The sequence below is a fragment of the Scomber japonicus genome, chromosome 16 (genome assembly GCF_027409825.1).
Source record: "Scomber japonicus isolate fScoJap1 chromosome 16, fScoJap1.pri, whole genome shotgun sequence".
NCBI lineage: Eukaryota > Metazoa > Chordata > Actinopteri > Scombriformes > Scombridae > Scomber > Scomber japonicus.
In genome coordinates, this window is record NC_070593.1 from 14603714 (window position 1) to 14628707 (window position 24994).

Consider the following 24994-nt stretch of genomic DNA (forward strand, 5'->3'; position numbering starts at 1 on the left):
GTTACCAAGAGAAAACTGTTTGATGATATGTTTAAGTGCTGAAGCAGGAGTTACCAAGAGAAAAAAAATATTATGTTATTGTAAAAAAGTTTAAGCCCTTAAATATTTTATGATAAACAAGCAGAGATGTACAGTAGCATTTACTGATTTAAAACTTGTCCTTTCTTTCCTTTCTTCAAATCCCCCTTCTGTTTTGGAGTCATATACTTCATCATTATTACTGTTTGGTATACTTTTAGTGCATTAGTAGGCTTAAAGTTCCCCTCCACCCAAAAATATATATTTCTTGGATGTTTGAGCTTCACTGTACAGAATGATGTATGTGCAGAGTTTGACATTGGAAGGCTGTTTTCAGATCCATTTGCTAAAAGTAGAAAGTTTCTCTGTGCTCATTGAAAATCTGGTTTATGAGCATAATTTGTGACATCATAGACAGTTTGGAAACCAATTATGGTCCAAAGTGTGATGTGGAAATGTGAAGCCTCCAGTGCCCAAACACTAAGACTGGAGATTGCAGTAACAAGATTATCAGACAATTATTATTCAAAGGGGAGTGTTTTTATGTAGGCTCCATCTTCAAACATGTCTAGAGGGGATCTTTAATGGAATAGGATCCAGACTTTCTCCTTGTTCATTTGTACCTGATGTTTTATTATGTCACCTCTCAATTCAGTATCATTTTCACATTAGCTCTGGGCCCTAAAAGGTTGTTGATAAACCAGCATTCATGGCTCCATTAACCAGGCAGATATATAGAGAGTGTGGGTAGGGGAGACAAAGAGCAAAGACAGATCATGAAATAAAGACCTGAAAGAGATTTGAGTGGTGGAGATGAAAATGAAGGAGTGGCACAGGGGGAGAGTGGTTCACAGATTGATGGAGAGCAAACAACTGTGGTCAAATCTGCCATTATGAGTGGTTACACTGAGTGCTGTTACTCATTAGTGAGGAGCATAAAGAGGAGGGACTGTTGGTTTTTTTTTTATGTGAACCTGAACCCACGGGCAGCACTTCCTTTCTTCAACAAGCTCTACAAATCAAACAGATGGTTAAGATTAGGCTAATGGTAGAGACTGGGCTCTGTCAATCATAAGAAAAACGATGGGATTTGTGCACAGCCTGAGAGGATCACACTCAGGGAGAGAAAGTCCCCAAGCACACACAAATCCCTCATGCATGCTGTCCAAGTTTACACATTTTTGGCCAGAGATGGGTTTCAAGAAAGAGTTTCAAGTATTTTAACAGCATATTTATCACATTTTTTAATACCACGGCCACATAGAACACTCTGTTCTCCCTGCCCAGAGGGTTTGTTCTATTTGCAGATAATCTCATTGCTCTGAGGTTATCATCATGATGCTAAATTAACACTCATAGCTGGAAGGCTGGAAATTTCAACTGTAACAAGGCTACAGCTTCTTGAAAGAATAAATTAATACATATTTTAAATTTGTCAAAGATAGTACAAAATAATGTTGTTTTTAAAGAGTATATTGCCCCAAAGTATGAAGGAATACATTGCTGGCAAGAGGCCATGGTTTAAGTGAGATGATTCACTCATACCATGCATAGTTGTGGTTTTGTTCTTGCTTATAGTAAAGTAAATAAGTAAAGGCTTGCGTGCATTAACTCTAAGTCTAATTTATTTTCATGTGGTATATAAATGAGCCTCAAAAAATGTCATATATACTTAGAATCTAAATAAATCACCATACCACAGCAATGGGAAAACTTGGTGCATGCAACTTACACAAGTGTGATGTGGAAACCAATATTCATTATAAGTGAGAATCTTTCTTCATTACATATAAAAGGGTCACTTCACTGTTCACAAACATCTGCATAATAACCATTCCTATGTAGTTGAATGTGTGTGTTACATGAAATGATAAATAAAAACCCTGCAGTCCTTTAGACAGGACTTATTACACAAGACCATCAAGAAGCATCTGAAAATTAGGTGCATTCACCAATTTTTGTAATCTTCTGAATCCGACAATCCAACAACCATGCCCCTGTCTCAATCGCATTTTCAAACGTTTCTCTCTCTAAATGTTTAGGTTTCTTACTGTAGACAGCACAAAGGCAACTATCACACACACACACACACACACACACACACACCTGCGTAGTTTCTCAGTGAATTTCTCCAGTTCCTCCTGGGCCCGGCGCAGCTCCGTCTCCAGGTACTGCCGAGTGGAGTCGAACTCTGTTTCCACCATCTCTAGTTTGTGGGTGGTGTAGGAGAGGCGCTTGCGGAGGTCATCCTTGTGGTCGTGGAAAGAGCTGAACAGGCAGCAAAGAGTTTAGAGGACAGGATTCGTAAAGACAATGCTGACTGTACTTGCTTTGCTGTCAAAGTTTGTCAGATTCATAAAGTCATAAAGCACAGTTGGTGAGAAAAAACAGAGAGACAAGCAGATAGAGGCAATAGAGTAAAAGTAAAGTGTTTGTGTGAGAGTGAAGAAGGATGAAGTGTAGTGAGAGTGTAATTAAGTTTAGAGTGAGAGAAGTCTCAGGCAGAGGAAAGGCAGTGAGGCCGGTGGGGCAGTAGGAGATGGATGGAGGACGACTACTAATCATTTCCCATTCACAGGGTGGGAGCAGGGCTGGGAAAGGAGCTCCCATCGGTGTAATGGTGAATTCCATTACACAACCACACTATGGAATCTCTGAAAGAATAGGAAAGGATTTTGGCCCCCAGACACCGAACATGGGTGGAAATACAGAATGGACCAAGGCTTTGAGTGTGAGTAAGCTTTAAAGGAGAGAAGAGACAGAAAAAGAGAAAGAAAAAGCACAAGGGAGAGAGAATGAGTGAGAGGCCAGAATAGCAACGTTTCGACACCACCACCATCAACAACACACCAGACAGGGAATAACATTTGGTTTGTGTGTGTGATGCTGGTTTGAGCACAAGGGGATGAAAACACGCCAACAAGATTGACAGAAGGAATGGATGTGGTAATGAAAGGCTGGAGATGGGGAGCAGGGGCAGTGTGTGCTCTGGTGGATTTAATATTTTGCCAGACTGATGGATACTTGGCTCACGGAGGAATTTGATGGCTAAGTGCTGCCAACCAGCAGGCGCAATGAGAGCACCTCCAAGTTCACTGCAGCCTACAGCCTCAATTAGGAAGCTGGCACTAAAGGAGGAAAAAACAATGCCCATTGAAAGACTTACAGACTGTGTTGTGTCAATACACCACACAGTGTATGCTAGGGCAATAGACTACCCTCATTGTGTGGGTTCTTGATTGAATATCTCTGCTAATGAGTGTAGTATACTAATGTGGGCAGCCACGCAACAGTAAGCTAATAATATATCAACATTGTGCCTAACATTTTTAAAGGAATACTTCAACATTTAGGGGAAATATGCTTATTTTCTTTCTTCTTCTTCTTCTTCTTCTTCTTCTTCTTCTTCTTCTTCTTCTTCTTCTTCTTCTTCTTCTTCTTCCTCTTCTTCTTCTTCTTCTTCTTCTTCTGTTTTTTTTTAGAAGTGTGTGATGAGAGTGGTATCAGGATTTCCATCTGACTAAGTATTTCCTAAAATGTTTAAATATTTCTTTAAGTATGGAGCAACAGTCAGGATTTCTTAGCTTGCTTAGCAGAGAGGCTGGAAGCAAGAGTAAACAGCTTAACAGCTCTGATTCTGTCTAAGTAAAGAAATACACCTGCCTGTACCTCTAAAGCTCGCTAAATAACACAGTACATTTGCTTTAACCCCTATAGATACAGACATATAGACGAGTCGTTCAAAGAGTTTATGCATCCAAAATGCTGAGGCTTTCAGGTTCAGCCCTCTCCGCTTCCCTGACATTACAGGAAAAACAAAATCTTTACAACCTCTCGGCTGTCTTAACAGCTCCAAGTGATGTTGTAAAATCACATGGCGAGGAGCCACAAAGCTATTGTAAGTACATGTGAAAATTGCTCTGGGCTGTTATCACTGAATAATGCTAGATTAATTAAGTCTGAGCACACAACCATTGATTTTTTTTAAGGGTATTAGGTTTTTGTTTGGCATCCAGAAGTGTAAGAGTGTTGTTGGCAGGACACACTACAGCTTGGATGTAGATGTCAGCTGATACATGACAAGTGATATGACAGTGACTAATGGGAATGAATGTATGCCACGTTATGTTTTAAATGGCATCGCAATGAGAATCCATTTAGTCAAAATGAATGAAATGAATTCCCCAAAAATGAAGCTGATGTTTAGCGTACGTATAAAACACTCCTCAGACTGACTCATCTTACCTTCTTTTTTGATGTTTGCAACCATTTCTCTGGGTTTTGAGGGCAGTTTTGCCAATATATATCTTTTTCATATTTTTCTCTCTGCCTTGGCTCTCATGTGTGTATAGTCGTTGCCTCTGCTGCTGTTGCTGTTGCTGCTGCTGGTCGGCTGAATGTTGAAGCCAAGTTTGAACTCTAACCACAAACCAACAGTCAAAGCTCTAAGTCTTGCCTGGGGAGGCAGATAGGAGTTGGCTATCTGTGATGACCCTGGCAAGAGAGCAGAGAAAAACAGCTTTGAAGTCCCACAAATTTAGCAGCACATTTAGTTCTGTTGACTCTGGAGAAAAATACAGATTTCTGTGTGCATTCAGAAAATGAGCAAATTTGGTACGATGGAGCAGAACTGCAGGATCAATTAAATGAGGTTGGTAAACAAATGTAATGCAATACTTTGAATTATTGCTCCTATAGCTGAACTTTGCACTTCCCATTGAATGGTCTGATAATCTATTTAATTTCATTTTCATTTTACAAGCTGAAATATAACCAAAGCTTGAATGAATGACATACAAAGTTAAAGAAATCTACAGCAATAAATGTAGAGTGCTTCATCACTTCAGCATGCTTTTTCATCATGAAATTCTCTCTCTTGTTGGGAGCAATTGAATGGAGCCACTGCAAACTGCAGGACCCTATGGAATAGTGAGTTATTGACCAGCTGACCACAGAGGTTATTCCTCAATAAATCAGTGTTATGATGAATGTGCGTGTGTTTCCATTTCCATCCCTTTGCTGTTGCTCTGCAGTGCCTCTGCTTGAACTCTGGTCTCCTGTACCATAACAGCTTAATAACCTGCCAGTGGCAAACATAACATGCCAAAACAAACCTTTCCAGTTCTACATCACCCTTCATTCAGCCACAATTGATAAGTCTTGTTGACAGCAAAAATATGATGTTACAGGTCATTAACTGTCAAATCATTTCTGATAGAAATGGAAGATCTAGTGAGAGAGAAACAATTTACCTCAACAAATATCTCCACTAACAATCACTGACTGTAAATGGGAGCGCAAACATTTCAGTGTGTCCATATATTTGCTTTCTGGATACACAGTGTCTTGTCCTTTAGAGCCAAGAAAGCATAAATCTATAAATACAAACAGGGGTTTTCAGCAGCATAACTTTTATCAGTCCCTGCAGAGTGGCAGGGTAGCAGGGTAGCAGTTCAACAACAAACTAGAATGAATATTTTGTGGCCTGCTGCCATTTCTAATGGCACCACTAATTATTTTTAATCTTCTTTCGACACCGGCTGAGGAAACAATGGCAGTTTCTGGAAACGCTGTTAATACGGATGCTATTGAGTTTTCTTATCTGCAATTCACAGAGGAAAAGAGAGAGAAAGAGGACAGAAGTTGTTGCTGAATTGGTGAGGAAGTGTGGTTGTATATGGACTCCATGCTCACACACACCTCCTTGCAGTGTATATGAAGTACTGTACCCCGCATGTATTATAATGCCTCCCTGAGGGGGATAAACAACAGATCTTGGTGCCTCAGGTGTTGTTTGGCAAGGTAAACACTAGCCACATGAAGGAACAAGTCAAAGTCCTACTGCTGTGTTTTACACTGCCAGAGAAACTCGAAACATTAAAAGATATGTAAATTAAGTGCATTTTCCCCTCTACAGCTTTGACTCATAACTATTAAGAGAAGTCTATAGTGTGGATGGAAACACAAGTAAACCCTGTTTATCTGAAATACTATCCCTAGGTGTTACAGCTTGTCATAATGATCAGACAATGCACACAACAGGGAGTAGAACAAATGGTTGTAAAGCTGCAGATGATAACCTACTTCAGGCAGACAGTTTCCACCTCCCACTCTGCCTGTATACTTCCTCTCTTTCATGAGTATATCTGTTATTAATGCAGCTTCAAACTCACCAAAGGTCACTACCAGCTAGCATCCATCTTGGATCTACAATTGGGATCCTTTACAGTGCCCACAGGTTGATTTACTAGCAATGAGTCACTAGAGGTGAGCAAGGTAGAGCTACTGCCTGCTGCATATATTATTCACAGTGACCAAATGAGGACATTAAACATTAATGCCAACCCACCTGAAGTGTGCTAAAGTCAACAGCTCACAGAGACACAACAGTAAGCCTTCATATTCTAAATAAGAGGTAAAGTCCAGTGTATTACAATTTAGATGCTATTTATGTTGTTTTGGCCATATTCATATTATGAATATGTTCATATAATGATATGTCATACTAAACTAAGAACACTGCAACATCAATCTAAACCACATTTCAACAAATCTTCTCATCTTCCGAATATGTATTTGTCATTGCCTTGACATCTGACATCCTAAAGGTATTAAAAAAAAACAACATAAAATCACAAACAGCATACTGTGTCCCATTTAAGGTTAGGGAGAAATTGTAGTCAAGGTTAGAAGGAACTAACAATTAGTTTTTTTGTCAGTCTCAATGATAATATGCAAAACGTTGGAAATACTAATCCCTCATTGAACAGGTTAGTACAGTCAGTGCAGGGAGTTTGTCTGTTTCTGTAAAAATGTTACCATTAAAGAACAAGAATGATCCTTTAACAGCATCTCAGCTAGTTATAACAATACTACAACACCAGAGGTGACCGCACATATGCAGAAATGGTGATAATTAGAAACACTGTGTGAAAATTCAATGGTTTTCCCCTTGGTGTGCTCTGCCACAGTGGTAGAAGCTTTTTCTTGAGAGCCACGTGTTGTGTATTTCCTCTGATGCAAGACTCCAGAAATACAAGTCTCTTGTGCATGCTCCACTACCAGCAGCCAGGAAAACAGCTCTGTGGATTAAATCACCAGAGCACAGATGATGACTAGTCAACACAATTTGCAGCCTGAAGACAACCGAGGAGTGATCTCCACACTGTTTATGTCTCCTTTAATTTCTATCTACATATCAAAAGAGACACAACCTTAACTGGGTAAGAGGAAGAACTCGTTGGCCTTGAAAATAATGAAAAAGTTACAGAGCACTCTAACTTCTTACATTGAACGCCTACACCTGTCTTGGCTCAAATTATCGAAAAATGTCATTGATAATATTTCAACTGTGGTTTAGAGACCTGACCATAATTGTGCAGGTGAAGTTAAACACACTTCAGGGCCAGAAAGCTAATTTGTTTGAATTCACAGTTGGGTTTTGTCACTATAATGCTGTTTCCCAACACAAAGGGCTCCTGGGGATAAATTAACTGATAATGAATAGTTTCCCCTGCTGTGCTATGACTCATCAAACTCCCTCCAGCTCCTCTGTGTAACCTTGGCCCCTAAACAGCATGTCAACAAAGTTTTATTCGTGCAAGTGGAAATGTGCGTGTGTGTAATGAGCTTCAGAGGAAACAGCAGGCGTTCAATCAATTTTAAAATTTGTAGGCTGATTTCACACCATTCCTGATCAGATCACATCACATCGGGGGGGCAGCAGCAGGAACCGCCGCAGGGAATCTTTCCCGCATCATGCTGTGATGTGTATGCATTGTGAAGCTCAGGCTGCTGTGTAGCACTGTGATGCTTTTGGGTGTTTGTGGTTCAGACTTTAGGAATGATAGGGGCTGATTCAATAAAATGCCTGATTAGTCTTCTCATTTCTGTAATCCCCAAATAAGAGTTGATACCATCTCACTACAGAATGTCTTTAAGATAAGTCATGACATAATAACCATTTGGCCTTGATGTCAGTCAGAGCTGAATGATGGAAGCTTTAGGTGATGTACTACACCTTTAAATGGTGAGTAAACTGCAATCCCATCTGTAACTTCCTCCTGCCAAATCACACTCACTACAGTATGGCACTGGCAGCACAGTCCTCCTTATAGTCCAATTTAAACCTGTTTATTATGCTGCAGAATCTGCAAAATATATTTGCATTGACTGGATGGCCATCTGTCACAGCACAGCAATGTGGATCTGGATCTAACTGGTCCATCGTGAGAGAGACATTACACAGATATTTACTTGCACTTAGAGGGAAGTTTTGTTGATTTTACTTGTCAAAGTCAGTTAACTGGTCACAGGGAGTAATACACAGCATGAGAAAACAATTAAATGAATGGTGGTTCTAGAGTGAGCTTTGAAAGGTCTAAGAAAATTACTCAAGTGACATTATTATACATCTCATTTAACACTAACTGCAAAGATGCTCAGGATCCAGTGGTTCTGAAGGTTGACCCATAAAGGGATTAAAAGTCTGATGTTCTCATCTGTCTCTAGCAATTTATCCAATTTTATAGATGTGTAACACTACATCAGCTTTAGTAGTCCTTACTTTGTGGCAATAAGTAGGTTTTCTTTATGTAAACAGAGAAATAGGGTTTCCACTAAAGGTTAAAAGTCCTGAAAACCTTTGTTTCTATGCAATGGTGTCTTACTGACACACAATTTTCAAACATTGACCAGTTTTGGTTATTTCACTTCAGAAGTGTGTGTATTTCTCAGTTGAAAAAATGATGTCACATGCTGTACACAGCCATGCACCAATGAGCTCATTTCTAATCAAATGACAGTTGTGTTGTTATTTGCATATGTTAAACACACAAAGCCCTGATGAAGCTACTAGATTGTTGTTTATTTTATCATGAATATTCAGCTTTCATGAAATAATTAGGTAGGTACAAGGATAATTAGGTAGGTAAAGGAAAACTTCACTGCTGTGAATATGATGATTTCTTAAAACTATGTTACCTATGTAGTAGAAATGTGCAATGACCTATAGTATGACTAAAGAAAAATGAGAACTAAGTCATTGTACATGTCAAATGTCGGTAGTGCCGGAAGAACAACAGCTTTTGCAGCTGCACCCTAGACACTCAGAGAACATCTGCAATAACTTCAGGCAATTTTCCACACTATATCCCTAATTTGGAAGTAAATAAAGTTGAAATTTAACCTTTAACCAGGTTTCATAAAGCTTCATATTAACACTAAATCAAAGGAGTGCTTGCAAAACGGAAAAAATTCAACTGCAAAAGCTTTTTGTCAGCCTTAGGTCACTTTAAGATCACAGGTGTGTATGGTTAATTGCTTCAATATAAATATTAATATAAATATAAATATTCATGTGTCAAATTTCAGTCTCAGATTTGGCAGTTATCCATTTGTGTCTGATTCAGGTACAAATCCCACTTTTAGATCAGTGAAACACTCTAGTGTACATACAGTTATTGGCAAGTCAGGGTGAAATTGGCCTTCGGCTAAAACACAGACTTCATCCTTTTTTCTGTGTGGCTCAGAACTTCTGTCAGAGAAACTCAACAATTAATGTCAAAATATAATATAAAATCTATCAGAAATGTTTTCTGAAGAGACTGCATGCCTCAGATTTATTCTTCCTGATTTATTCTGAAGAACTGGAGAAAAAAATGAAGATTTGAAGCCAACAGCTGTGCCCACATTGCAACATTGGTCCAGCTGAGCTTTTGTTTGCCCTGCAGTTTACTTTTACCTTGATCAGTCACACAAAAGGTACAACATTGTGCTCTGAAAATATTTATTTCAACATTGTGTAAGTGTGTTAATGATGGAAGAAGATCCTTCAGTGTCTGTGGAAGATCAACAAAACTTCAGATTTGCCCAAAAGAATATTTTGTAAGATTACCTTGATAAGGTAAGAACAACTTGATGATGTAATGGACTCCAGATTCATCAGGTCAAATATAGTTAACTACAATTAATTACTACAGATGTTTCCTTTCTCATCAAGAAAAACAATTCCTGCCTGCCTAAATTTAATTCCTTTTTATCCCAAGGCAACGCAGTGAGATCTCTTTATATTTTGACTCTAATATTTTCAATAGCAACTTCATAGTATTAACAATTAAAAAGGCAAAGTTTATAAACTTGATGAAGCTTTTGTGCTTTTGATATCGCTGTTCCTGCATGTATTGACAAAATGTCTCCCTGACATAAGTAGACAATATTAAAGCTCCAGAGTTACACGGTGCTGCAGGCCAGCAGTGCATTGTGCTCCTCACGCCTGAGACAGCGAGGTTCATACAGAGAAACAGGAGATACTGAAGAGAAGATTCACACATTTTAAATGTTGGTGTGTTAAAACCCCATTCTCGATCTCTCAGTTTCTCCATTGTCAAACTTCTCTGAAAGAGGCTGAGTTCACTCTTCACTAAGGTTGCCAGGACAACAACACAGTCGTGACATACCTGTGCTCCCACTCTGGCAAAATAATCAACTCACAGATTGTTTAGAAGCAGCACTGTGTCGACAGAGAGTTACTATTTATGTCTAGTGTATAAACTTGAGTATTTAATTCCTTTCTTATGCTTCATTTCATATATAGCAGATGATCATAATGTAGCCCACAGTATACTGAATTGTAAGTTACTTAAATACACTATACATCAGTCTTGTACATCTGCTGCTGTAGCACTCCGTATGATCCATAAAATGTACCTTATCTTAGCTTATTTGTAGTTGTCCCATAGTTGGCTTCATATAGCATACATTATACAGTCATTTAAAACACAGAAACAAGCTGTGAATACACTGCTGGAATATTATCACATTTTAGTTGATTGTATTAGTTATAAATTGCCTATTAACACATCCAGCAGATACAGAGCAACATTAGCATCCATTTGAAGTTGTGTTTCTGGTTCTATATCATAGCTTTGTTTGATCCTCACCAATCCCTGAGGAAAATATGTGACTTTTAAGCTGCTAAATGCTCCACTGTGCTCATAACCTAGTTTGTCAGGTGGGGCAGGAGGCATATTTGTCACTCTTTAGCTTTTTCTGCAAAAACAGCTGCCTGCTGTGGCTGAAAACAACACTACGAGAGCAATGAGACTGAACCAAAACAGTAAGGATGCAGGCCACAAAGCCAAAACATTGAGCTGAAAGATGCTCCAGAGCTCCATTGAGCTGAGGTGAACTGCAGTGTGGGATAATAAGCAACCCCTTTCACATACAAATCAGTTGTGTTAAAAATATTGATTATAGGCGCTTTATAGGAAATTAAGATTGTATTGGTTTGCAGATATATAGCCTACAGCAGCAGTCTATGTCCACAAAAAACCTCAACAAACTCTTTTTTTCTGTTTATAAATCAAACTTTTACAAAAAAACAATTAACTCTAGCCAAACATTATGACACAGATTGCTTTCACAGACACACAAATGAACCAACTTCTGAATCTCACTGCAGAGATTTACAGTCTACATAAGCTCCAGTCCCTCCTGTAAAGAGAAGCATATTTACAGTAGCACGGCCCTGAACTGCAGAGCATAAAGAAGTACAAAGGGCCATGACGACCACATTTCGCCTTTGAAGAAAGAATCCTGCGCTTTTCACCTTCGAGCCTTTCCTCTTTATCATCACAGCCCAGATTGGACATTTGAAAACCCTTGCATTACACAGCAGGAGGTGACCAGGGGTTGTTACGATTGTGTGCATGAAGGCTGAACACACAGATGCATGCACAGCCCTCCAGGGTGCAATTAAGTATTTACTGAGGTGTAATGGGTGGGTGCAATAGGTGCACAATTTGTTCAACATGTAGCTCATAAGAGTGCTGTATACATGTGTTTGACAACAAGCCTCTTGTCTGGTGATACAGCGTGTTTTGCACAACATGCTGTATCAACAATTATTCTTGATATAATAGGAGCAGCTCCTGAACCATGACACTGAACAACAAGAGATCAGGACTGAAGCTAATGCATTAATAAGAACAAAGAAAAAGTCATTAATTCATCAGAGATTAAAGAGTCTGTGTGAGGACAGCAAGATCAAGTTAAAACCTCGGCGTTGCAGAGCTTCACCCTCTATATTTTATCTGTGACAATAAATATGCCACTCATCCTCCTCTCTGGACATACAGCACGTGTGTTTGTAAGACACTTGAGATCTCCAGCATGTGCGCTCCATAGGCTCATGTTGCTCAGCCGACCCTATCCCGTTGGCTTTGACGTAGCCGCATAAATGCTCTGTGGCAGACAGGCGTATCTCCAATAGTCCAGGGAGAGATGAGGGTGGCGAGGTAGGAAGTCAAAGAGGGAAGGAGTCTTAAGACAAGCGATTCACTGAGTCCGAACCAAAGCATACGAACACATGTGCACACACAAAGCCAACCCCTTGAGTATGCTCCAGGGCAGATCCCTCATCTACCACTTCCAGATGCTACAAAAGTCCACCCTCACAAATGTCTTCTGTATAAATCTCTGATCTCACCATCTTGGAAATAATTAGACAGAAGAATAAGAGAGTGGGGAGGTGGTAAACTGCTCCAGGCTAACCTGAAGGGAGCATTCGTATAGCATCTGCTTTCGGATGCTATGTGCCTAGCTTAGGGAAATGCGAGAAATGAACAAACAAAGCCTCTTAAGGTTTATTCCTCAAAGTCTGAGTGAAGCAGTGGGCCAACAACGTCTCCCGGGGGCTAGTGCCAGAGGCAAAGTGGATCATGTGTACACGAAACTGATGAAGGTAAGCTGAAACATTTGTAGAAACCTAATTAAAAGTCGGAGCAAGTCAAAGGAAGCTAGTGCAACTTTTTTTTTCTCTTTCAACGCCCTTTTTATTGAACTGGCTGTTGGTAACGTTTGAATCACATTTCTGTTCCTTGGTTTATCCATAACTAATCTCAGCAGCTATGACTGTCATTTTGTGTGGCCTATGTACACAAAGAAACTTTCACAACCCATGGACTGTGAGTTTTCAAGCTGTCAGCAAACACGTTGTTTTTTTTTTTTTAACTAAAGACACTCCTTTGGGCCTCCCCATTTCGTCTTTCAGTTTCAGTTTCAAAGTGAGACTTGTATTACACTCTTGGAAAGTTGAGCATTTCTTCTGTCTGATGTGTAAGTCACCTCATAAAGAAGACATTAATAACCTAAAAATAAAAGAATAGCAATTACAGTAATCTACAATTGGCTGAACCTTGAAGCAGAACATTAGCACAAGAAGGTGGAAAGTATGAGTTCCAGTTAAAAGAATACCATAAAAATGTGTTAATCTCATTTTATAAATGACTAATATTCTTTTTATGTGCTCCTCTTCTCTTGTGTGCCACTCACATTGTTCATATTGCGTGTCAAGACAGTGAGTTTGTGGTGTTTTGTCAGTGCGTGATGATCTCTGTTTAGTTGGCATCGATCTGATTCAGCTTACAAATGAGGAACAGAAAAGCCTTTGGTGATAAGCTTTGGCTTATTATCAACGACAAGAATCATTTCAGAAAACTGAGGAGGAGCAGAGCATGGTGTGCTGCTGGGGTTTGGTGGAGCTGATGATTTGTTTGGACAGCCTTCAAGAATGATTAATTCTCATATTTGGGTGAGTTTTAAGCATTTGGAAATCCATGTCAGTAGATCTTTTGGTAATATCACCAGAAAACTGGTTACTGTGATGAATTATCCTTAAACCTTTCTGAATTTAGTTGTCATTGTGTATTTATTGACAAGATGAAGCTGTCATTCCTAAAGTTTAATATACTGAATATAATTTTAGCATGATCTTTAAATGAATGATACACACAATACTCACAAACTAACATAATGCAAAAATATAACACTGTGGTGCAGAAAGGGTTAGGAGTTAGGACACATTGTTAACTTTTCTTTATTAATTAAAGCTCTTTCCTCAGTACAGGAAGTTGAAACTCACTTCAAAGACTTAAAAGTTTCCCTCTGGACAGCACCTTATCCAATGTGCTGTTTGCTTTAATTATAACATAGAATAATTAACAGGAAGTGCAGATCATCTTTTAAAAAATCAATGTTTCCTCTCTAGCTGGAGGTTAAGACTGGAGGTGAAAGCAATTGACTTCTAGATGTTATGATTATGTTACACTGACATGTAAAATGCCACCTGACAGCAACATATGGACGATGTCATAATTTACTCCCTTAAATAAGTAATCATGTGTCTTTTCCCCACACAATGCATCACAATAGATTCCCTCTTCTCCTCTTCTCTAAACCAGGCAAGGAGTTTGGTTTAATGAGAACAACTTTCTCTCTCATGATGCACTTGTTCAGCTTATAATTGCCTCTCTGTGGTATCATCTTGCCCAGTGAATGAATATGAGAGGTAATTTAGGGCTGTGAAAACATTTGGTGCCTCATTATTCTCACGCTAGTCAAATCCAAATGACAGCTGAATCGACTGAGCACAAAGCGCAGATACTTCCACTAAACCAAACAATCGCCTGTAGCCTCACTTCAATTGCTGCAGAGATCACAGTGACAAAACGCTTCAGTTAACTCCCAAGCATGCTGCACAACATGTTTTCGTTTTCTCAATACTCCTGAACACACTGCACATGTTTTAATATTCTCCATCCATACAGCACTGTTGAATCCACAGCATACTATCCATAAGCCTACACAACCATTTTGTCAGACCACTCAGAATGTGCAACACATGGACAGAATGACACAACAACTGCAGAAGAGCCCTTACAACAATCATTATTGTGTTGCAAGTGTTGCAAAGCAACTATGTACACTTATCTCAGAGCACCTAATAAATCCAGACATGCACTTCCCCCTTCTTGCCTTACCGTTTATATGCTTTTCGCCTCATTTTCAGCAGATAAGATCACAATATTCATGTGCCTGTGCATCCCCCTCAGAGCGGCATGCATTTAGAAAAGCCTCCTCTAATTCTGACTGGAGACAGGCTGGTAGGCAGAGAGTGAGAGAGAGAGAGAGAGCGAGAGCGAGAGCGAGAGAGGGAGCTGAGAATTGAATGAAGCAGGAGGAGGTGTATGGGAAAAGGAGGGGTTATGGGAGTGATGGAGAGAATAAAAAGAGAGAGAGAGGTGTGGTGGTGTCACTGTCGGGAGGAGAGAGAGGAGGTAAAAGTGAAGGTGGCTAACCTCATGTCATGCTGCATCTCTCCATCAGATTCCTGGTAAGAAGAAAAGAAGAGAGGGTGAAATGATTAGATTTATTTATCAAGCAGATTTATCTGGCGCCGCTGCTGCCACTGCATGCTGTGGAGTACCTCTTATCTGGTGTTTAACGAGCTCTGAGTGGCTATGTCTCTGCAAACAAATATATCCATTATTTTTCACTCTCAACACACACTATATCATTATTAAGAGCATTAAGTGAAAGAGAGAGCATTAAGTGAAAGAGGTAGAAGGGGAGAGACAGAGCAAGAAATGACAGATTAACAGTGCAGAAGAAAAACGCTGCCTGCTGCAGAATTTGAGAGAAAGTGCCCAATGGGGACACTTACATACTGTTGATGTTAAAAGGAGAAAAGAGAAACAGAAAAAGATGAATGAAAAGAAATGGAAAGTTCCAGCAGAAGAAATAAGGTAAACAACACATATGAAAATAAACAGAAATTTTGAAATATCACTCAAGATGGAGGTTACACCTCACTTGGCTCGCCTATGTTTAATCACGTCTTCATACATGTAAACCTGAAAAGAGATAAATGACAAACAGGTGCTTGTGTGCACACATTTGTTTGCTGCACATGCATTATGCATGATATGGATTTCACAAGAGCATTTACAATTTACATTTTCAATTGGGTTTAATTCTTTGGTGCAGAACCAATTACTCACTGCATCCCCTGGACAGAGTCGAAATGGCGAAGCATATACATACAGCCAAGTTCCAAAACAAAGAATATTTGGCTCAGTTCAGGAAGTTCAGACACAGTTTGTGTGTTTGTGCTGCAGGAGGTTAGTGTGTTAGTGTGTGCCAAGTTGCAGAGCTACACACAGGTCCAGCTAGCCTCAGGATTTATGGCCAAGGATCCAGTGAGGTATAATGAATGTCACAGTTATATGGCATCAACATGCGGGTTGTGAGAGTGCAGCGAGCATGTGTATGCTGTGCTTTGTGGTGTTGTGTGGGTGCTGCAAACAGTACGAGTGATACAACAGGATGACTCATACAGCTACTGAATGAAACAACATTCAGCAATCCTCTCTGTCCATCCCAGCTTCCCTCTGTGTGGGGAGGGCAAGCCTAGAGAGAAGAAGGAGGAGGAGTTGATCGGTGTTCCTGGAAGGCATCACTGACTGATAATCTACAGCCTAAGCTACTGTGGATGTATGTTCATTCAGTAAAAAACATTCAATGTTAGCCTTTTGTTATTGTTTAAGCTACAATGCTGCAATTAAATGCTAATTTTCTGAATAATGATTAGCTGACAACAACGCAGATTTGTCATCATTAAACAGCAACTTTACAGCAGCTACAATTCTGTGCTTTACTTATCTCTGGTGGTTTAAGTGTAGCAGGCTCTGTTCACTTTGACATCATTGTTCGGTGTCATCAGAGATGCAACAGATGAGTGAAACTTTTCAGCCTATTGTTCTTTGCGAGTAGCAAAGTCTGTGTTTTCCACATTTTTGTAACTGACACATGGATTCACAAAATGATGCATTAAATATTGAACAATAATTTTTTTGATTGATGTTTTATGATTAATATTGTGGAAAGATTTTTCAGATGTTTTAAAGAATACTTAAGAAGTTTTAAAATTTAAGACAAACTGACAATATATGTTAGATTTAATCAGTTTACCTTTAGTATGTTAAGAATTGATAATTTGCCCTCAATTAAACCTAAAAGCTACAGTATGTAAGTTTTTTCTTTTTCTTTTTTAGGTGAAATCTAAAAAGCATTGTATATCTTAAAGTGGAAACACATTGTCAATGAGTTTTTTTTCACCCAGGCTCATTGAACAACCTGGCAGCAGTACAGGAATACTCCCCTCTCAAGATTTTAAGTGGGCCTCGCTCGTCTAACCAATCAAACGAGGCAAAAGTCAGGAATGGGTGCGCAGAACTGTCCATCAATATGCGAATGCACTTCTAGTATACTACTCCTCGCGTACTGAGACTCCAAGCTAGCGTAAACTGCTGGAAGGCATTGTTATGGCTTACTCACAGGCTGGCAAGCTCCCAATACTTGAATTAGTCAAATGCAAGAACTCTGTTACCTCCAGTACATAAACATATGGGTGTGCACAGTCATGGGGATGCAGGTGAGGGCTGTGCACAGCACAATGGTGCAGGGAGAGGGGGCGGAGGGAGGAGTGGTTTGTTTTTTTGTTTCTCATATAACAATTGATTTTCAGAACTTGGTTATTGTAGCTTTCATATTGATTGTCTGGCTCAGTTTAATGCATAGCCTTTTGACACACTGTTAACAGTTGAATGAGTTACTCTACAAACCTGCCGTTTTATAATATAATAGATATACAGGATGTATTAAGTGCACATGTAGAATTAATCTTATACAATATTTAACAGAGGGACTATGTACTGTATCTCTGCCTTCTCCTAGCTTTTCTACCCACTAACTGCAGAGAACATTTTCCTTTTTTCCTTCCTTCCTGCCTTTAAAGAATTACCCTCTTTATCTGTCCAATGTCCAACTCTCAAGTCACAATTTGTGTGCTGCCATACAGCAGTTTACTCTCTTTATACTGAATGTATGCCTTTCAATGCATACACCTACTCATCGGCTCAACAGTTGCTAGGGAGCTTACACTGGGTGAATAATTTCTAATCAATAAGCTGCATCCCAAATATCTCCTGCTCCCTCGCTGTTGGACATTGGTCAAGGTCTACTCATTTAGCAGCAAATGTTAGTACGACAGGGTGTAAGAGGCCAGAGTACTGAGTCTAAGCCTGAGGCTCAAACAGACAAAAAATGGAGGAAAGTGTTTAAATTATTAATGTATTAGCTACCTCCACACAGGCAGCCAAGCAGGATAGGGACATTTGTTTGAAACCTAAATCATATTTCTCTCTTTTACTCTAGGCTCTGAGTGAATAAGCAGTAAATAAGGGTGAATGTATTTTTAATATTGCTTGCCATAGGGACCAATGCTTCCACTTTGCTATCTCTCTGTTGGATGCTTGGAGGGCAGAAAGATGCTAATGCATTTAAATGAGAAGTAATATAGACCTTTACCGTAGCACTCCTTTGAGAAAATCCCAGCTATGAAAATACACTAGTGAGAAAGATTCATTGAGACTGTAGGTCATGCTTTGATTGAGAGCATCTGAAAAGATCGAGAAAGAGCATGGATATGTTCTGCATATGCAATACATTCCTGTACATGCTCAGTACAAAATGGTACAAATTCCCCATTCACATCATATTAATGAATAATCATGTTTGCAGATTTTGTTTATTATGGTATGTGTCAGATGCAATTAAACAAAACACCAAACATAAATGATTCACTTCTAATAACTCAGGGAAGAGTAATTTTCAGCTAACAAGGAGGACTGTGATGCAATTTGCTCTATCAAAGCCTTGGATAAAGACAGAGCGAAACCATCAGAGGCTTGTTTAGTCTTCCTTTGGCCCCTCATTTCTAGCAATCTGCCTTGATGTGTATGATGTAATAACTGCATAAAATGTTATAAAGTCTCGTCTATATCATCACAAGTGTTAAAGGTAGAAATACACTTTCAACAGTAAGATCCTGCATCACTTCAAAAACTGTACAGTCAGCAAAAATGTCCACATATAAATATACTGACCTGCACTAAGCTGATCATTGAGTCATGACCCACCTTCTAACAAATACTTTTCACAGTATAGACAATGCATGCATGTTTAGATGCATACATCCGTGTTCACAATATAGTAATTAAACTGACGCAATGCAACCCTGGTGTATTCTTATATAAGCATTTTTCAGACTGTATGTTCTTATAAAAATGTTTTTAAAAATATATACTGAGTGTTGGAAGAGCCCCTCCAAATTTGTTTACAATTGATGTGATCACGGACTAAATCCACAGTTAAAAGAAGATAGAAGAAAATGAGTCTTCAGTAAAAAATGGCCCTCTTTGTGTCTTGATGGACAAGGTTGTAACAAAAAGAAGTCATTTGGCACTAAAAAGACAGTAACTTTGAAAAATACTGACATATGTACAGGAGGAATGATTACAGGGAAAAAAATAATTGTAATGTTAATTTGGGACACTGAATGTGAACAGATAATATAAAAAGGAATCATTTTGAAAACGGTGGCACAAACAGGATTGACCAAAATCAGCATTATGATCTGGTGACAAGATTGTGGACTATATAGAATAATAAGGACGCTCTCTCTTTTCAAAGATATTGATGTTAAACCCAATTGAAAATGTAAATGGTAAATTGATATCATTTTGTTATTTATCACTTTGAGCAACACAAATGAACTAAATAACTATATGCCTGACTAGATACCAGTAAAGGTAAGCGGGAAAATATGCTTTTTGTAATTTTGTTGAACCGAACCTTTAACTGTACTTGTTTACTCACAGTGATATTAACAGGTCTGGGTAGTGATGTAGACCTGTAGGACATTCTGGGATATCCCTCTGGCCAGCTGAAGACAGGGCAAGGGTTACTCCGTCCACTGGAAGCCACTTGCGAAGAAGGGTGCTCATAACTGGGAATTGCCACTTTCTTCTCCTTTTCTCTCCCTCTTTCTGTTATTCTGTCTTTCTCCCAGGGCCTTTCCTTCCCTTTTTCACCTCCTCTGTCTCTCTCCCAAGGGCTCTCTTTTCTCTTCTCCCTCTCCTTCCCTTTCTCTACCCCTAAGCCTCCATTTCTCTCCCACAGATTCTTGTTTTTCTTCTCCTTTCCTCTCTCCTTACCCTTCTCCAGTCCTTTCTCACTCCTCTCTTTCCCCAGGGTACCATTAGCTACCAGTTCATCAAGTCGTCTCACTCTGTCAATGTCTGTCTCTAGATAAAGTCTCCCAGTGGAGGGCTGCGCCTGGATCTTTGTACATAGCTCCAGGTCGTGCTCTGGGTATGAGTGACTTTCCCCTTTCACTTTCATCAACTCATCCCCAGGTTCCAAGATCTTACAGCTGGGTAATGTCTTGCTCCATTGGTGGATGGAGCTGGTAATGTCCTTTGAATCATACTCCTTGATGGTCTGGAGGTTTGAGCTTGTTGGGCTGTACCACATGTTTGTCGCTGATGCAGATGGTGGAGTGACTGCTGGTGTTGAATGTAGAGTGGTTGTTAGTGGTGGGTGAGAGGGGGTTGATGGTGGTGGCGGTGGAGGAGACGCGTGGCGATGTCGGAGGGTGGACTGTTGTTGAGGAGGACCACCATTCGTTTTCAGCACCCTGCAGGTCACCTCATTCAGAAACTGTGAGAATTTACGCCTCTCCTCTGTCTTGTTGTCTTTCTGATAGGATGTAGCAGAATTCTTGCTCAGGCAAGAAGAGGAAACACTTTGGGTTCCTACATCTTTTTTTAGTGCTGTGGAAGTCCTCTCTGGAGCACAATCTGCTTTGCTTTCAGTTGTAGCAGCAGGGTGTGAAAAGATAAGATTTTGGTAAATGATTTCAGGTTCAGCCTGCTCAGTGGTGCAAGGCTTTCCACCTGATTCCCCTGATGTCTCATTGCTATCTTGTTTAACAGGTGTTCGTAGGAGGCAAGTGGCCCCTGAGCTCCAGCTATTGGTGTCCCAGCTGCCATCATCATCACTAGAGCTGCCATTGCCGCTTTGTAGGCTGGGGCTGGTACTCCTCTCGCTAAGGCAATGGTTGGAGTTGTCCAGGCTACCCAGTGACCGCCTCTTGAACCGAGAGACTGATTCCCGTAAGTTGGGTAAAGAGCCCTGGTAGCTGGGCAGAGATTCTTGGAGACTTGGTAATGATCCTTGGAGGGAGGTAACAGTCCCCTGGAGGCTGGAAAGAGAACCTTTGGGGCTTGGACAGATAGAGCTGTGTATATTTGAGAGAGAGCCTTTGAGTAAAGGAGAAGATTGGCGGCGTATTGGAGGGTCTTCTTCTTGGTCACTATATTGTCCAGAAAAAACAGGGCATGAAGCAGTAGAAGAGCAGGAGCCACGATCCTGCCGAGTTGAGGCTGCTCTGGATCTTGGTTGGCGCCGCAAAGTAGCCATTTCAATTGCCTTCCTTCCTCTACTTCGCGCAGTCTTTGATGATCCTTTTTGTACAGATTCGAGCCTGAGACCATCATTTGAAATGGTTACACACAAGTGAACCATGTCAGGCTGAGTGGAACAGATTTCCAATGGTTTTCTGTCCTCTGGCTTTGCCCAATCTCAATTGTCTGCCCTAGTTGTCCAGGCCACCAACAGTGTACCCAAGCTGTTGCAATGTGACACACTTTCAATGCTCCAGCTCAGCACACAATGAGAACCCAAAGAGGTTCGAGTCTGATACTGTCACTTGGGTGCCAGCCAACCTACTTTCATTACCATTCATACATTGACACTGACAATTCTATTTTTTTCTTTTTTATAATAGCATTATAGATCAACAGCTGCATCACCAGCATTTTGTTAGTGTGGGCATCATCTGTAATGAATTGTGTATTGACATGGATTGTGCTGGAAAACAGCTGGATATCCAGGTCAGAGATATTGACCAAAGCTACCACGTGAAATCTGCTTTGCTGTTGGCAGCAAGCAAGCAAAGTGGCCATTAATCAATGGGTCACACATGGTAGTTTTAGTGGTTTGTTGTTGTGTTTGTTATGCTGTGGTGTGGAGATGAACATACATGACTAGGTTCATTAATTTGAACTTGTCCCTCGTGGCATACATAGTAGGAATGTTTAATGTCATGAATTTGTCAGACTTAAAATCTGTTTTATCTTAAGACAGAACATCGCTATGGAGGCAGTATGGTGCAGAGGCATCTCTTGCATCTTGCTTGGATGAAAAGGAGCCTCCCCAGCAGATGTTACCTAGTCTTTAAAGATGCAACTCCTTTCAGAGGAAAAGTTCATACAGGTACCTTATTTCATTAACAAATCATTGAGGTCTCAAACTACCTCGTTTGAGAGTCTTATAACAACCAAACAGGTTCATTGTTTATTCTGTAAAAACAGAATAACAAGATAATGACATATCTTGTGCTGATGCTAAAACTCAAGAAGACAATATGAAAAAAAACCCAGTAGAAAACCAAAGATAGAAAGAGAACATTACAAACAGAAGATACAAAAGGCTCAATGTGTGGCCTCTGTGACTCTGCTCTACAAACACAATGTAACCACATATAGACTTTGATAGTGGGACATTAACGCCATACTAAACACTGAACCAGTCTTGCGTAAGAGCAACTAATTGCATTGTTGGTGCAAAGGTCAAACCTTGCATCTATTAATAGACTCATAATGGAAAGGTCAGCAGTAAAACCAAACCCATGAAATACATGCTATAGGCTGAAAAATAGGCCATTTGTTAAATTTGTACTCATCTGATTTCCAGTCCTCAAACTAGTGAAAGTATTACACACAGACAAGAAAACAATAGATGAAGCAGTGTCGCAAATTTCCATTTGCGTTTGCTTCACCAAATCATTCATACAAAATAGAATAATAATCTGGCCAGTAGATGTTAAAATGTCTTGCTCAGTGGACCAACGTTTTGTAGTATGATAGACTGGATTTTTATAGCTTAATATCATGGCTGTGGATAATAAGTAAATAAGAACATCACTAAGAACATTGACTTATTCTTTGCTCTCTATGTGTTTATTTCACATGTCCCTGGGTACAATTTCCCACAAACTGTGCAAGACTGATTACAACACAAAAGAGAGTACTCAACCAAAGCAGGAGGAGGACTGTTTCACTACAAGTGAGCAGTGTAAAGCTCCTATAAATGGCATATTGCAGAACTATTGGGGAAAAAGCCACACTATCAGCAGCTGTACCCTCTTTAATAAAATGTAAGAAGGAGCGTTTTAAGGAAGAAACCGAGCCCAGTAATATCATAGTAAACCTAAGAAGACATTAACGTGTTTGAAAAAAACATACTTTCTTTCTATTACACAACTGAGTTGTCTGTTGCTAAGTAGTTACAAGTCCAAATATGTTACTGTTATTATGACGTTGTTAAACAATTCCTCTGAGGGGCTCTCGGCATCTCCAAGTAATCAAATTAAAAATTCAACTTGTAATTACAATTCGCTTAAAGCCAAGAGGTAGTCGTCCATACCCAATACACAGGGCAGCTCCACTGTGATACATCTTGTCCCTGATAATCATGATCACACCCAACACAAACTAACTTCTACAGCAGGTTTGTGGCTGATGAAGCTTTATTTTGCCTCATGGTAATGAACACAAATTAAAAATTAAGAGAAAAGGTTGAGTTGTAGACATGGCGATCTTCATTGGTTCTCTGGATGGTGATGTCAATCTATCCACCAATTTTGTCCAGTTTGAAATATCTTAACAAATGTTGGATTGATTGACATGTTGTATACATATTCATTGTCCGGATGAATTCTGCTGACTTTTGTAAAGAGATCCCATCACTTTACCTCTAGTGCCAAAGGCAGCATAACATTTTTGGTTTCTAAGTGAAATGTCTTGACAACTGTTGTATGGACTGCTATGTCATTTGCTACTGATATTCAAAGTTCTTAGAGGATCGGTTCTTATAATGCTGGCAATCTTAATTGAGCATCACCATCAGGTCAGTATTGCCATTTATCTAATACCTCAGTTTATGTCCAAATACCTAAAATTTCCATTAGCCTCAGTTGTACATTTTGTTCAGTGCAAATTACTCACTTCAGTTCAAAGTAGTTTATTTGTCCCTCCAGGGGCCATTTGAGTCAAGTGAGTTTGCGAACACATATTCAATTAATTTACACACATAAAAAACAATCTAAAAAATGTAAATGTTATGATGCTAAGAGACAAAACTGCAATGGTGAACAGGGTAATAATTGCCTGGTAATCAGACAGTTTGTTTTCGCTGTGAGCTTGCCGATGTTGGAATTTAGCTCAAAGCACGCCATGCCTAAATACAGCCTCATAGAGCTGTGAGTGTGGCTTAAAACTTAAGTTTTAGGATTTGGCATCCTTCAATCACATGCACTTAAATAAGGAAATCTTTCTTTGGCAACTCTCCACCACCCTGTTTATAGCAGGAAATATATGTAGGTTACTGAGTAACCACAGTGTCATTTAAAAAAAAAAAAAATTCTGTTCCAATGTGTCCTGACATGTGTCCTAAATATTCATTACCAAAAAAGAGGCTAGTTATCAAAAATCAAATCAGATTCACCAGGATAATAATGATTTAATCAGATGCAACAACACAAGCAACCCCCAGCTCTTTGAATAATACACACTGGTTTTGCTAATAAGATCTTTGCCAACTCATCATTTCCTCTGAGTGCATCCCGATTCCCCTAAGCCTCCACAACTGAAACAAAAAGATCAGATGCCTCATTTCATCCCTTCAAGCATCTGCCTGATGAACTCTTCAGAGATATGCTTTGACATCTTGAAAACACTTTAGATTCACAAATGGGGAAATGCTGCTTACAATACCATGAACCAAACCTATTGACATGTAAGACATACTGTCTTCAGGGTAATGGACATTTTTTTTTATTGTTAAGGATAAAAATTACATGGTGTAAATGTGTGTATACATGTGGTCAATAAGTGTTTTCTGCCCTCAGGAACTGTTTAATACACACATAGCAGTTTATTTTTCATCTAAAATGAAGACTAGTGTTATCTTTACATGGGCCTACAGTGATCTACATTAGCACCCACTGTGAGCATTCCTCTGGCTAACATACTTAAGCCTGTAATACTTTGGAGTCTGGCTACTCAGCTCAGCATGAGACGTTTTCAGCACAAATTGCTGCTGAGGAAAAAGAGCCAACTTTGAGAGTAGCAACATTCAACCTTAATGTAATCTCGGCCACTTCCATTCAGCT

At 39.6% G+C, this 24994-nt stretch overlaps 1 protein-coding gene across 1 annotated transcript in view; it reads right to left on the bottom strand.

Annotated features, from left to right (window-relative positions):
- Nucleotides 1-21180, bottom strand: part of LOC128374925 (brain-enriched guanylate kinase-associated protein) — a 39952-nt gene extending 18772 nt beyond the window's left edge. Inside the window, exons 1-3 of the mRNA XM_053335145.1 lie at nucleotides 19914-21180; nucleotides 4264-4411; nucleotides 2125-2286 (exon numbers count right to left, since the gene is read on the bottom strand). Coding sequence (XP_053191120.1) covers nucleotides 2125-2286; nucleotides 4264-4411; nucleotides 19914-21180 — 1577 coding nt within the window. The remainder of the gene's footprint in view (nucleotides 1-2124; nucleotides 2287-4263; nucleotides 4412-19913) is intronic.
- Nucleotides 21181-24994: the final 3814 nt, after the last annotated feature.